Below are 15,434 nucleotides of genomic sequence, written 5' to 3' on the forward strand. Positions count from 1 at the left end.
CTGTTATCCGTGTATGTTTAAAATTTACATTTAAAAAGATACATAAAAATTGAGCTTTAAAAATTATTTTTAAATTTTTAATTAAAAATAATTAACCACCCAAAAAGAAAAAGTTAAAGAATAAAGAAATATCACATTAAATCCATGCTTGCCGATTGCTTACTGTAATTGTTAGTCGTGGATGCAGTCTGACTGTCCAAAAGTAGAAAAATAAATAAGTTGCTATGCAATTTTGAAGAATGTACTTAAGCAAACAGAATGCTCTGCATTTTCAGTGTTAGAGTAAAAATAAAGAAATCTATTATATACAGAATCAGATCTGAGGTATCTATTTCTACAAGTATACCCACAGTCAGTGTGTTAGGTTGTTCTTATATTGCTATACAGAAATACCCAAGACTGGGTAATTTATTAAGAAAAGAGTTTTAATTAGCTCACAGTTCTGTTCTGCGGGCTTTACACGAAGCTTGGAATTGGTATCTGCTTGGCTTCTAGGGAGGCCTCAGGAAGCTTCCAATCACGGCAGAGGGTGAAGAGGGAGCAGGTATGTCACATGGCAAAAGCGGGAGCAACACAGAGAGTGAGGGTGGAGGTACCACACACTTTTAAACAACCAGATCTTGTGAGAACCCACTAACTATGGTGAGGAAAGCATCAAGCCACAAGTGATCCACCCCCGTGACCCAAACACCTCCCACCAGGCTCCACCTCCAACACTGGGGATTACATTTCAACATGAGATTTGGACGAGGACAAACATACAAACTATATCAGTCAGTTATTTAATTTTGTCAGAATATATCTTCTAAAGGTGGCTGTTGGGAAAGCAAGGCTTTCTCTTCCAAGAAGAAAAAAAAAGACACCTTTACTGAAGTTTTTGAAAAAGGTATGTGAATGGTGAGGTGCTCTAAAAGGAAAAGACTAGAGGAAGCAGGGAAAACCAAGGCTATTCGACCATAAAGAAAGGAGCCAAACAGCGGAGCCCTGTTACATACTGAATTTCTCACCCCCAACATCATCACTATCCAGCAACGAAGGCCCGTTTGTCCCCAGCTAAGCCCCAGTCCCAGGCTTACCCACTGCGATGGCTTTATTCAACTACTCTTGCTAATTTCAGTATACTCTTTATTTTATATCAGTTTTAGCTTTATTATTATATAAATATACAAAATTTATTTAACTTTGAGATCACACATTACAATTAGGACAAAAATGATTTAACACAAGAATTATTTTTGTTTACAAGGTCTTAATGCTAAAAAGGTTCTATTACACACAATGAGGTATACTGGCAACATATAAAGATTATGGATGATATCATCCCAAAAGGAAATAAAGCAAAACAGAAACAGAGATCAGCTCCATGCTAGTCATGCCATCGTGGGTAAGACACAGGAGTTCTGAAGCATCTTCCTACCCACCCCTAGGAGAAAGCTCAGTGTTTGGTCTTTGAGTCTTAAAGTCACTCATGCGGTTGTCTTGTGGCCTACACAGCATCAGCTTGAGAGGAGAGCCTTACACCACCCAGCTCTCCTGCTTCTGAGCCCACATCCTATTCTTCAGTTGCTATGAAGTAATTGCTTCTTCTTCTTTATAAAATGAGATGATAACAACAGCCTTGCTCCCATCTCAGCACCAGTGTGAAAATGACACTAAGAAAATGTAGACGAAAACACACTGGGAACCGGAAACTTTAAGACAAAGACGAGCTTGCCACCTCTAGGCTGAGTTCAGTTATTTTATATTTAATTCAAAGGCAGTGTTGTATGACTTCCCAAGTTCTGAAGTCAGGATGATTGGCTGGTCTCTCGTGGAAGAGGCAATGAACCAGTTTGGGAAGGCCACAGACTCAAGGGTGGAGGTCCTACCGGTCTTGACACGGTAGAAAAGGAAGGGTTTCACAGGCTCGGGCTGGCCATACAAATCCATGATCTTCTGCTCCTGAAATGTGAGAACAAGTACCCATGAGGAGAAACAAAAGCTGTTTGAGATATTCAAGGTTATTCATAATAATTCAATAGGTGTTCCAATGTTCTAGAAAATGTTATCCATCTATTAGAGCAGGCCTGGAGAAACACACATTTTGAAGGAGCAGCAGGGTAAACATACATGAAATTTTACCTTCCAGGCCCCCACCCTCAAATCTAGAGATGGTGTAGGAAGTTTACAAGGGAGAGTTTAATGAACAAGCAGCCACACTTGAACAGCAAGTGAGAACTCTTCTCACACAAGAGGCTGAGGGGACCCTTAGGAAAAGGAAGAAACTGGAAATTACCTCCCTTACCAATACCACGACAGTGAGAGCCACTACCCTGCAAGAAGCACTGGTATGACAAAGGACAGCCAGGTTAGGGTATGAATTTCTGACTAATTGCCAAATACATGAGAAAGATAAATATCAATGATAAAGACACAAGAGGGTCTAAGAAATCAAAGGATTTGTATCAAACAAAGAAAGTAAATAGAGCAATCAGAAAATGCCTTCTGTATTGTATATGGAACTATATTCTATATGTCTGTATATTTGTATGTATGTGCATTGTATATTTAGGCAAAATAAGTATTTCTAAGTAAATTGCATGTGTTCAAGATCTCAAGAGAGACACAGAAATTATCTGTAATTCAGCTACATTCCACTCTAAGTGGGAAGTTCTTCTCCCATAGGGAGAATAGTAATTCTCCCAATTAATGGCTCATAAATTGAGCCATTAATTTACTCAATTAATGGCTTCCAGTTAATCTGATTCTTTGAGTGACCAGAAACCTAGGAGTCATTCTTGACATGTCTTTTTTTTTTCCCCGTCCCCTAACATCTAATCCAGGAGCAAGGCCTGTGGACTCTATTTCCAAAATACCAAAATATTTCCTGAATCGAGTCACTTCTTGCACTCCACATACAACGTTAACCCCAATCCCAGCCATCATTCTCTCACCTGGACAATTAGGGTGACCTTTTAAATGTTCTCCTTGAACTTACTCCGTTCTCTAATAATCATTCTCCACAAGGCAGGTAAGTGAACTTTAAACTGAAGTGAATAAATAAGGTTATGATACCCTTTTGCATGATTTTCTATTGTTATTACAGTGAAACTCCTCAGCAAAGCCCACAGGGTCTACGCCACCCAGCTCCTGCCTACCTGCTGCCCTGCCCTCTTACCACTCTCCTGCATGCTCATTCTGCCCCCACAACACCTGTCTTCTTCTTTGCCTTCCAAGACACCAAGCTGTTCCCAGCCAGGGTCCTGGCACTTACTCTCCCTGCACCTCACACCAGCCCCTCATCTTCCCATGACTGGCTTCTCCCCAATACCTGGGTCTCCTCCTTGGGGAGAGCTTCATTGGACATTCCATCCCAGCCAAAATCGGTTTGGAATCCCCCACTCCCACTCATTGCGATCACATTCCTGCATTATTTTCTTCACTAGCACCAACTGCTATCTAAACTTAGCATATTTATTTATCAGTCCCAGAATGATTGTTAGACTTGTTCATCACTGTATTCCTCAACGCAGAGGAAAGCCCCCAGCATTCTACTCAACAGAGATTTGCTGTTTAATAAATGGAAGAATGCTTTCTCCTTTGAAACTCCCATACCTCCTCCATCATCACCTTCAACTTCCTACCCACTGAGAAAACTGAAGTAATTAGAAGAAGACTTGTACAAACCACCCCATAACATGGGCTCCCGGCACGTGGCACCCACATCTGCACCTCCCCGCTTTAGGAGTACTGGGTGAAAGGTCCCATCTGCACTTGCAACTTAAGGACATCCCTCTAGCCGTTCTCCCTGCTCTCTTGTGCTCCATTAATTTTGCTTGCTCTTCTTAGTCATTTCCATCAGCATATATGATGTCATTTCTACTATCTTAAACAAATTAACTACTTTGCTTACCCACCACCACCGCCAGTTCCCCTTTGCAGAAGACTTCTTGCAATTGCTGTCTATATCTGCTGTCTCTGATTTCTTTCTTGTAATTTCTCTCTTTAAACTTACTCCATCCAGGCTTGTGCCCCCACTACAGCACCAACACTGCTCCTGCCAAGGTTCCCAAAGACCTACACATTGCCAAACGCAATGGTCAATTCTTAGTCCCCATCTGAGAACAAAGGCACAACATAAGGGTGACTTAGCTGATAGGACAAAGTAGAAAATGTCCTTCTCAGTCCTGACCTTATTGATCACACTCACAGTCCTGTTTCCTCCACTTAAAATACTACCAGAATCTGACTCACTTCTCCCCACCTCTGCTGCTATGTCCTGGCCCATCAAATCATACCTAGATCACCTCATAGTCTCCCGAAGGACTTCCACCTTTTCCCGCCACAGTCTAAGATCAACAAGCATCCAGAGAGATCCTTTATAGACCTAAGCCCCTTCACACCATTCCTCTGTTCAAAACATTCTGGTATTTCCCATTGCACTCAGATTGCAAGGCTGAGTCCTTGAAAAGGACAAGCCTTTCATGTCTGCCTTTGTCTCTCTGGACTCATTCCTCGGTTCACGCCTGCACACCTGTCCTCACTGGTCCTGGGACGCGCCCTTACTAGACAGCTGCTGACTAACTTCTCTAGCTCTTTCTACTCCCTGCTAACATCTCACCTAGGCAATGATGCCTATTGCACTATTCACCACTGCATCCTGACCCTGCCTGTGTTCCTGGTACTGCTGGTCTATCTATCCTGCTTTAACCATTTTTATTTTTCTAGGAGAGGTAAAGACCTCTAACATAGCACAAATTTAGCTACTATTACATTTATTGCTTGCCATTTCTCTCCTTTCACTAGAATCCAAGCCCCATGTGGTCAGGGTTCTTTGCATTCTGTGCACAGCTGTATCTCAAGCATCTACGCAGTGCTGGAGGCCAGGAAGTGCCTGTTCATGTGCTTAATTGAATTGGCTTGAGTTGAATCAAATTGAATTAAACTGAAGTTTGTGGAACAAGGACAAACAGTCATTTAAAAAAAATAGAAGAAGAACAAACCAGAGAGCTTGGGAATGAAACAGTAAAGATTGAAATTTCAGGAAAGGCTATAAAAGGATGATTTCCAGAAGGGACAACACTGAAAATGTAACCATGAGCTGGCAGAGCAAAGCAAGAAATTCTTCCAGATGCAACACCAAAATTTTAAAAAGCAATGAAGGGATAGAAAGTATAAAAAATTAGATGAGATATCGTGAGATACTGAAGTGAGATCCATAACTTTCAATGATGGATGAATAGGAATTCCAAAAGGAAAATAAGGGTGAGAATATACTCGAAGAAATGATGGCCAAGAATATATCAAAGGTTAAGAAAGACGGAGCAGTGTGAAGAAAAGGCGAGAACGGCCCCCAGACTGACCAAAACCCGCACACCGCTGCATCCCACACCCAGTTCCTACATCCCCTCAGGGTCACTGCCACCATGCCCAAGAGAAAGGCTGAAGGGGATGCTAAAGGAGGTAAGCCAAGGTGAAGGATGAACCACAGAGAGGATCCGCAAAGTTGTCTGCTAAACCTGCTCCTCCAAATCCAGAGCCCAAGCCTAAAAATGCCCCTGCAAAGAAGGGAGAGAAGGTACCCAAAGGGAAAAAGGGAAAAGCTGATGCTGGCAAGGAGGGGAATAACCCTGCAGAAAATGGAGACGCCAAAACAGGGCAGGCACAGAAAGCTGAAGCTGCTGCAGATGCCAAGCGTAGTGTGTGCATTTTGGATAACTGTGTACTTCTGGTGACTGTACAGTTTGAAATACTATTTTTTATCAAGTTTTATAGAAATGCAGCTTTTTGTTTTACTTTTTTTTAAGCTATGCTGTTAGCACACAGAACACTTCATTGTAGTTTTGGGGGGAAGGGGCATATGTCACTAATAGAATGTCTCCAAAGCTGGATCGATGTGGGGAAGACGCTTTTCCCTTCTAGTTTTGAGAGAGTTCCTCTTGGCTTCCCAGGAGGAGGGATTCCCTGACTTTGACACACACGGCCACCTTGGCACAAAAGCCTTGTGGTATAGAAAACAAATTCGTTTTTATGTCCTCTTCTCCCTTTCCATCTTTCAGCATAGATTTAACTCCCTTAAGCCCAGACATCTGTTAGGACCTGACCCTCAATCATTGGTTACCAGTGTGTCAGGCACTCTGGACTTTCCAGTGATGCCGCTGAGATGGCACCTGTCAAAAGAGCAGTGGTTCTGTTTCTAGATTGTGGATCTTCAGATAAAGGCAACCATTTTCATTTCACTTCCTGAAAGTCAGGGTTGGCTCATGAAAAGTTGTTAAACAACATGCTAAATGTGAAATGTCAACCCTCACTCTAAACGTTCCCTGTTCAGAGCATCAGATGAAGACTTCATCGAGTTTTATAGTGGCTTTCTGATTTTTGGTAGTCCATTGAAGACGGGAGTTTGAAGGTTACTGTATACTGTTAATGACTGTCTGCCCATATCCTGCCTGAAATACTATGATTGTTTATGGAAAGTATATTTAATAAAGCTAGATACAGTTTGGCTTGAAAAAAAAAAAAAGGCAAGACGAGGACCTCAACTACTGACAGCCAGGATATAAAGAAAAGTGTATTGCATGCACATAACTTAAAAGAGGCTGGGAATAAATATGCTTAGGAAAATGAGACTATTTCTTTTTTAATACTAAAATTAGGTATTCAACCAAACACTTCTAAAAGAAAAGGCTTTTTAAATATTTTCTTAGTTACTCACTTTTAGCTGCAACGTGGGATGTCCTCCAACCTCCTCACAACACAAACACATTTCTGGATTCTGGATTCCCAAATAAATGGGATCCCCTCTGCTTTGGTCAAGAGCCTCTGGATACTTGCATGTGATAACAGCGACAGTGACTGTAAAGATAAGAGGAGAGATGGTATCAGTTTTCTTTTGAAGTCAGAAAAGATTATTTGATTTAGCAAGGCAGTATCCTCAAGTGGATCTGGAAGAGAGCCGAAGAGTGTAATCCCAACTAGACCCACCAAATGGCCAACCTCCATATTCATTCTTCTTTCATTCATTCATTCATACCATGTGCCAATCAGTGCCCTAGTAAATAAGCAAACACAGAGAGCTAAGCAGACAGCAGAGTATGCTCTTGAGATTCTCACACCTCTGCTTGAGCACGTGGAGATAGGGAGCTCCTACACCAAGTAGCCCCTCTGATTCTTGGAGAGCTCTGTCCTTTTTGCAAGGTTTTCCCAATGTGATGCTGAAACCTGGCTTTCTGTGGTATTCACCCATTTAGTCATTTTAGGACACTTTGAAGTCATGAGAACAAGCTACTCCTCTTCCATAAGACAGGGCTTCAGATGACTGAAAGCAGCTTTCCTATTCCCTAAGAGGCTCCTCCACCATCTCTGGCTTCTTCATCTTAGTGGAACACAAAGTTCTCCCTGACTTCTCTTCCCTATTAGGTGTGAAATTCTCCCCACTCTAGGTAGGCCCCATTGTAAAGTCACACTTTTACAAAAGGCTGGTGCCAGCTTCCCAGTCACAGCAGAGCAAACAGTGGGGCAGACACAGGGTGACCACTCACCTGGGGTCACACTGTCACTTCGTGGAACTGCCACAAGGATCTGACCCTGAAGGGTCCACACTTGCTGATTCAAATCATTAATAGTCCCAGTAATAGGTGTACGCACTGATTTTGGGATAGAGAAAAAAATGAAGAAGTATTATAATCAAGGCTGCTTTACTAGACCCAGGAGAAAAGTATCTAACCCAGGCCATTATGTAAGGAAGGTGTGGAGTTTTCATCCCCAAATTGGCAACACTCACATCACCCACCAGCCCAGCCTTTCTTTCTAGTGAAGTTGTGAGCTCTGGTGAGGAAGGCAAGGGCTACCAAGGGAAGTCACTGGGTTAAGAGGGCAAACTATCAAGACAGAGGGCAATGGGCCATCTCACAGAACCTGTGTGCCAAGGCCCAGCTACCCTCTTTTGTGCCTATTCTGTGCTTGGTCCGATGCTGGGGACTGGAGCTGGAGCAGTGACTAAGCAATAGCTCCCACCCTCCAGAAGCCCAGGGTCCAGTGGTAGGTGAGCAGCACCGGGTGGGAAGGGCAGTGCAGAGAGAGGAGAGAGAAGGCTGGGGCTTCCACAGGAGATAGCGTGAGTGCAGAGGGTCTAAGCCCCCAGAGCCCCATCCCAACAGCACATGATTCACTTGACTGATAGACGACCCTTCCTCCATCAGCAGGGTTTCCTGGAGTGCCTCTCATGGTGTGGTTGTCTCAGCACCTGTGAAGGCAGACATAGGAGAGATGAACCTCTCCTATGGAGATGTTTCCAAGACCTTCCAGGACACTAGCTCCTCAGGCCCTCATTCTAGACAGGGAGCTGGGAGACCTAGCCTGACATGAAGCTCTGGTCAGAAGTTCTGAGCCACATCTGGGACAAAACTTGAAGGAAGCATCAGCAAAGGGAGGGCAGGTAGAATTTTCCTCCACCTGGAGATCCAGAGAGTATGATAGTGTCTCCCCTAGGAGTTTGAAGGTCAGGCATATAATTTGACTTTGAATAACCCACAGACACCTGATGCCCATGCCTCCTCTTCTCTGAAGCCTCCACCCCTTCTTCGGCATTGTTTTTGCCTAGGAGCAGGGGAGGGTCCTGCCAGGGCCAATCTGCCAGGATCCCAGCAACTCCCCAGTGACAAGCAGCCCCACACAGGACAAGCGCACAGAGCCAGCCTGATGTGACCCTTCCCTTCGTTAAGCCCCAAAGCACAGACGAGAGGAAAGACTCCAGAGGGCCGGAGAAGAGGCTTTCCAGCTATTGACTATACCTGGCAAGAAAGGGCCTTTATCTACAGTCCAGGGGACCGAAACGTGGCTCCAGCAGCTTCCAAGGGCAGTGATGGGCTCTAACAGAGCCTGGATCATTTATCTGGATGAGCAGAGAGGGAGGCCCCAGCTTCCTGGGTGGGACATGAGAAACGTATGACATGAAAGAAAACCAGCTCCTCCTACCAGAAGATCCTGTGAGGCTCGGAGGAAGAAATCACAGAATTAGCACAAGTATGACCCATCCGGGCTCCCTGAGAAATAAGTGTTGAGCCAACCCACACAAAATCAACCACAAGGAAATGAGGTTGATGACAGATCCTAGGTTTCTCATAAAGAGGAAACTAAGGGACTTCCCTGGAGTTCAGCTCTCCTTTCATGTCATTCTGGAGCTAGAACTGGAAATGCCAGGCACTCTCATGTCAGGGATTCCATCTCCTGGGACCGGGAGCCTTGCCCTCTGCAGTCAGGCTAAAGGCATCCTGTAAGAGCCAAATTAGCCACACGTCTCAGGCAAGGTCCCTATGGCATTTCTCAACTACCCCACCTAAGGCCACACCTGAATGGAGAGCCAGGCAGTAGAGCTCCCCTACCTAACACTCTTTCAGCTCCATCCACATGGGGAGCCACAGGGACTATGTAGACTGGTCTTTTAACTGAGGCAGTCCTGGTCTCAGGCACCCTCAAAATGCAGTGGACTCCAGAACTGCCTAAGGAAGTAAAGAGGTGGGCAGTGATTTCTCCCAAATCTGTGCCCCAGATGCCAACTGATCCCCCACCCTCTGCCCTATTAATGCAGGACATTTCTAGGTTCCTGATCAGTGGTAATTGTTATTTTTATATCTTGTTTATATACCCCATCCTATTTTCTGTAGCCAAGCCTAAACATTGACTGAGATACAAGTTAACTACTAGAGTGAAGTGAGTTTCAGGAGACAGACCTGAAGCACTAACAGCTTCAGGTTTACCCATCTGTAAGGAAGAAAAGCACAAGGAATGAGACAGAACTTCCAGATAAGCTCATCCATGAGCCCCTCTTCCCAGCCCTGCGAAGAGTCTCCTGGCTCAATATTTCTTACTTTTCACCCTCATCTCCTTTTTGGCCTTGGAAGAACACGATCCTTTCCTGCCATAGCCCCAATTCTATCCCTTATGGCTTCCAGTGTTTCTGTGACCCCAGGAGAGAGCATGGCAATGTCAAGTGCACTTATGTTTGAAGTCAACCTGAGCCAATGCCACGTCACTTGAGTCTCCTCTGCCCTGTTAAAGATCCCCTCCATTACACATCAGTCAACATATTTCCTTTCTTGGGATGTTCATCACAAAACAGCATCCAAAATCCCCATCATTTGACACCCCAAATCCCTTAAGCCTGAGTTTCCAATTGGGATCCCTCTGAAAGCAGAATCCATGCTAGGAATTGCAAACAAAGGGAATTGAATAAAAGGAACTAGAAACACATGTGTTGGAAGGCCAAAGAAGATTAAGGGATTGATGTGGTATCCTGGATAGTAACAACTACAGGAAGGAAACAAAAGGGAACAAAAGAACCTAGGGTCTCAAAGGAGGGCTTTTACGGGACTTATCTCCAGATATGAGTTGGGGGTGACGGGTTCTCTGCCTAACTGATGCTCAGACCTGAGGAAGGGGTCTAGGTTAAATGCCTAGAGTTTAAAACTCCTAGACAAAGAACCAAATGACAGAGAACCCTTAGCCTTCTTTGCCCCAAATCACACAAAGTGCAAAATCCATGAAAAAAAAAAAAAAAGATGATAAATTGAATGTCACCCAAATTTTAGAAATTTGGACAAAACACATCATGAAATGAACTTTAAAAGACAGACCACCCAAGATAAGATATCTGCAACACATCTAACAAATAATTAATATCCATAGTTTGTAAATAATTCTTACTAAGCAGCAGGAAAAGTGCAAATAATTTCATAGGAAAATGAGCAATCGATGTAAAAAGTATTTCACTGAGTAGAAAATATAAATGTCCAATAAATATAAGTAATTACAGTAAACCACACTGGTAATTAGCAAGATGCAAATCAAAGTAATACTGAGATTCAGTTTCCACCCATCAGGAAGGCACAAATTAAAAAGATGGTAAGCCATAGTGTGAGAAAATAGATTCACTCACCACATGAATGTCTGTGTGAATCACCGCAGACTTTTTGGAAAGCAATTTTGTAGGGGTTATTAAAAATATTAATGTGTTTAACCTTGACCTCATATGTATACTTGTAAGAGTCTATCAATTTAAGTTATTTTCAGCTTCAAAACTTGAAAAATCCTATTCAAAGTGGCTAAAAAAATAAAAATATTTACTAGGTTACATAATTGGAAGTCCAGAATTATTAATTATCAGAGTTGCTGACCTGATAATTCTATGAGGTGAGCAAGGACCAGCATTTTTAAAAATTCTCTCTGGCCTCAAATTTAATTCATAACTTAAGGCCAGGTTTCTCCAAGATCATAAGAGGGCTGCCCGTGTCAGTCAGAACTGTGTGCTCAGTCATTCACATCTTGTAGAAAAAAGGAATGGCTCCCCGACATCTATCAAAGTCTTTCTAGTCTGTTTGGACCAACTTGGGAGCCATGCTGTGTCAATTGGGGTCCTAACAAAAAACAGATGACACGTTCAAATGTGGTAATTGGAGGTAGATGTAATGAAGGAGTTATTTATAAAGATATGGATAGAGTACAGGGAAATCCCAAGGCATAGTACAGAACCTCAGGCTACTAAAAGTGGGGTATATCTCTGGCCATCCCTAGGTCTGAAAGGACAAGAGGAGGTTATTAGAACCCAGAGAGAGAGAGAACTTTGTGAACAAGGCTACCTAATAGGAGCTGTGACCTTCTCAAGAAAAATAGCCTGCAGTGACCCCATAGGAAAGGAACCAGGGAATACAGTCATGCATGGCTTAATGACGTTTCATAGTGCAAACATCATAGAGTGAATTTACGCAAATCTAGGTGGCACAGCCTACTTCACACCTAGGCTATATTGTACAGTCTATTGCTCCTGTACAAACCTGTGCAGCATGATACTATACTGAATACTTTAGGCAAATGTAACAGAATAGTAATGATTTGTGTATTTAAACATATCTAAACATAGAAAGAATATAGTAAAAATATGGCGTTACAATCTTATGGAGCCACCATCACCTGTGCAGACTGAAATGTCATGACATAGCACCTAACTGTAAATACCCTGACCTCATTTTCTTCCTAATATATAAATAATGTATAACGTTTTGTGATCCTAGATGTTTTAAAATGGAGTCACCTGTGACAAGTGACTCAGCCTGCAGTGAAATTGCTGACCCCTCAAAGTGATAAACATATGCATCTGAGGGGATAATGTTATATATACCTGCTGTGGTCAGGCACTCCCAAGACTGGACAAGAAAGCAAAGCCAGGCCGGGCGCGGTGGCTCAAGCCTGTAATCCCAGCACTTTGGGAGGCCGAGACGGGTGGATCACAAGGTCAGGAGATCGAGACCATCCTGGTTAACACGGTGAAACCCCGTCTCTACTAAAAAATACAAAAAACTAGCCGGGCGAGGTGGCGGGCGCCTGTAGTCCCAGCTACTCGGGAGGCTGAGCCAGGAGAATGGCGTGAACCCGGGAGGCGGAGCTTGCAGTGAGCTGAGATCTGGCCACTGCACTCCAGCCTGGGCGACACAGCTAGACTCCGTCTCAAAAAAAAAAAAAAAAAAAGAAAAAAAAGAAAGCAAAGCCAAAAGCTGCTGAGATCATGACTACGGACACTCCTGCACAGGGCCATAAAAACGACAAAGAAACTGGCCATGGCGAGATGCCTGTAGAAGCTCTGCTCATGAGAACTCAGTCCTCTTTTCTATCTGGCATCGCCACCAGGAGCCCTACCAGGAAAAGAGCAACGACAACCACCTCTCTCTGACACCCTGCAAAATATATTTGCATGATTGCTAGCATATGAAAGCCTTGCAATAAGCCATGAATTTGTAAGCAACTAATTGGCCACTGAGTCACTGTGAAACCTCTTTCCCTCACCCCCACTCCCATTCAAGTTAGCACAAGTACGCCGATTTGAACCTGACATGACACTTCCCATTCTCCACGTTCCTTTCACTACTCCCGCTTGGCCAAACTCAGAAGCCAAGGGCAACCAGAAGCCAGAAGGCAAGGAAGCCCACACAGATGCAGGTCAGCTTCCTGGGCAGACAGCCAGGAGAGAAGCATGGAGAGTGGATTTGGAAAGGTAACTGGAAATTATCCAGCATAGTCCATGCCTCTTGCCCTTCAGGTCCATATTCTTCTTTCTGGGGTAAGACATTTGTGTTCCCTCTCACAGGTGAAATTCTGAATCATCACATTAGGTCAATGTAATCATACTCCTATCTGAAACTTTTAAAAGCCACTCCCAGTGTTACTCATATAAGGTGGTTAGAGAAAAAGGCAGGGATAGGGAGGAAACAGTTAAATAGAACATCAAGACTCCTTGATTTCTATAGTTACTCACCAAAGCCAAGTTTGGTAATCACAGCTGCCTTGTTCTACCACCCATCCCATGTTCCCCTCACCCTCTGCCAGCACCTCTGCTGGATGCTGTTCTTCACTTTACAGTTGAGTCAAGCCTCCATTTCTGCGCAATCCAGGTCCTCAGTGCTCTTCTTTATTGGGTGCTTCAATTTTCCATTGACTGAAACTACCAGACATAAAAGAAGCAAGAGATTCCCTGGAGTAACAAGACATGCTCCGGGGGAACTCCTGGGCTCCAGACATCGTCCTATTTACCTCTATTGAGTAGCAGCAATCCAATTTCCCCCTGAGCAATTAGGATCAATCAGCCCAGCCAGTAATGTGATCCCTTTCTGCCCTTCTATATAAAATCAAACACTGCATGCTCTCATTTATAAATGGGAGTTAAAAAATGGGTACATTATGGACATAAAGATGAAAATAACAGACACTGACAATTCCACAGTGGAGTGGGGTGGGAGAAGGGCAAAAACTGAAAAATCACCTACGGGGTACAATGTTCACTGTGTGGGTGATGGATACACCAGAAGCCATGCCTCACCATTATGCAATAGGCCCAGGTAACAAACCTGCACGTGTGCTCCTTGAATCTAAAATAAAATAAAATAACAAAAAAAAAATGAAAAAAATTGTAATGATTTACTGGCATTCTCCACAACCTATGTAGTATCTGTAGCAGCAAAAAGGCAAATTAAGTGGAGATATGAAATTAATACCCTAATATCTTTCAAGTCTGTGATGGTGACACTAACTCTAGTCACTCCCCCAGGGATGGAGTTTTACTTTGGGTTTCTGGTTTATCATCTTGGCAGAGGGTCAGGAGAAACTCTACGGGCTTCCCCTTGACCCTCTCTCCATAACTTTCACTTTATAAGAAGGAACCCAGTGTGGACATGCTGCCGGTCACTAAATTTATCTTGTTGCACTGTACATTTTGCGCCCAAAGAAATAATCTCAGGCTGCCTCTTCAGGCAAAATCTATCTGTCTCCTCTGCTTTATAATCCTTTGCTGTGATTGATGGACCATTGTGGCATTTTTTTGCCCCTGGAGATTTCCATCAATACAGAAGCAGTATCTGAAACCCTCAGATACTATTTTGCTCTCCCAGCCCTGATAAATGGTATGTCTGAGGAAGGCTTGGGGAAAGATTCTTACTATATTCCAGTCACCATGTATTAGTCTGCCCAGGCTGCCATAACAAAATGTCACAGGCTGGGTGGCTTAAAGAACAGAACTTCATTCCTCACTGTTCTGGAGGCTGGAAGTCCAAGATCAAGGTGTCGACAGGTTTGGTATCTCCTAAGGGCTCTCTCCTTGGCTCACAGGTGGCCACCTTCTCTCTGTTGTCACATGATCCTGTGTGCATCCCTGGCGTCTCTTCCTCGCATTATGAAGTCATATTGGATTAGGGATCCACTCTTATAACCTCATTTTACCTTAATTACCCCTTGAAAGGCCCTATTTCCAAGTAGTCACATTGGGGGTTAGGGCATCAACGTATGAATTAAGAGGGGACACGATTCAGACCATAACATGCCACTATGCAAAGCTCCCCCTCAAACGGACCTGACCTTCATCTTAGGAATCCAGGGCTTCGATCTTCCTTAGACCTGGAAATTGGGTTAAAAGCCGTTCATTTCCACTACAGCAATTTGAGTTTTTTTCTGTACACCAGACCTAAAAACCTTCCTCCCATATGTGTTAAGCAGCACCTTAGAAGCTTTTCCATGTATTTCATTTCTACAGACCCTGAGATGAATTTGTCATTGCCACAGGATCCTGAAGTTCAAATACTCTAGTTAGTATCCTGCCCCTGTGGTTAACTGTGATCATTTCACTCACCTTGCTTTTGATGAGAGGTGCCACCATCTGGCCTCTTCCACTCTGCAATCCTGTTCATTCCCATCAGAGCTGCAAACCTGCTGCAGCACCCACACCATCACCTGCAGCCTAGAGAGGGAAGTCCAGTGAGCTCTCCTAGATGCCAGTGTGCCCCTTGCCAATACATTTCTATGGTCATCCTGAGGTGTGTGATTAATGGACAGCTGTGTGGATTGTACATAATAGATGTACTCCAGCATCCTCATCCCTGAGTTTCCTGTACAGAAATCACTCAACCTTAGCAACA

At 43.7% G+C, this 15,434-nt stretch overlaps 1 protein-coding gene across 1 annotated transcript; it reads right to left on the reverse strand.

The window, feature by feature from the left end:
• Positions 1–1,124: 1,124 nt before the first annotated feature.
• On the reverse strand, positions 1,125–13,400 carry IL36G (interleukin 36 gamma). Its single transcript, XM_050753702.1, has 6 exons — positions 13,347–13,400; positions 8,772–8,903; positions 8,151–8,224; positions 7,521–7,625; positions 6,695–6,834; positions 1,125–1,941 (listed from the first exon to the last, which is right to left on the reverse strand). Exons 3-6 carry the CDS (start codon positions 8,203–8,205, stop codon positions 1,735–1,737), a joined length of 507 nt encoding a protein of 168 aa, XP_050609659.1. The 5' UTR covers positions 8,206–8,224; positions 8,772–8,903; positions 13,347–13,400; the 3' UTR covers positions 1,125–1,734.
• Positions 13,401–15,434: the final 2,034 nt, after the last annotated feature.

This window comes from Macaca thibetana, chromosome 13, assembly GCF_024542745.1.
Source record: "Macaca thibetana thibetana isolate TM-01 chromosome 13, ASM2454274v1, whole genome shotgun sequence".
NCBI classification, from domain to species: domain Eukaryota; kingdom Metazoa; phylum Chordata; class Mammalia; order Primates; family Cercopithecidae; genus Macaca; species Macaca thibetana.

Bases quoted from the DNA above. Each gene is read 5' to 3' on its own strand.
- IL36G (XM_050753702.1), bottom strand. From the start codon at position 8,205: ATGAGAGGCACTCCAGGAAACCCTGCTGATGGAGGAAGGGTCGTCTAT. The intron at 6,835-7,520 runs GTGAGTGGTCAC...TTATCTTTACAG, and splicing joins AAGTGACAGTGTGACCCCAG to TCACTGTCGCTGTTATCACA. The intron at 1,942-6,694 runs GTGAGTAACTAA...CTCACATTTCAG, and splicing joins ATCCCACGTTGCAGCTAAAA to GAGCAGAAGATCATGGATTT.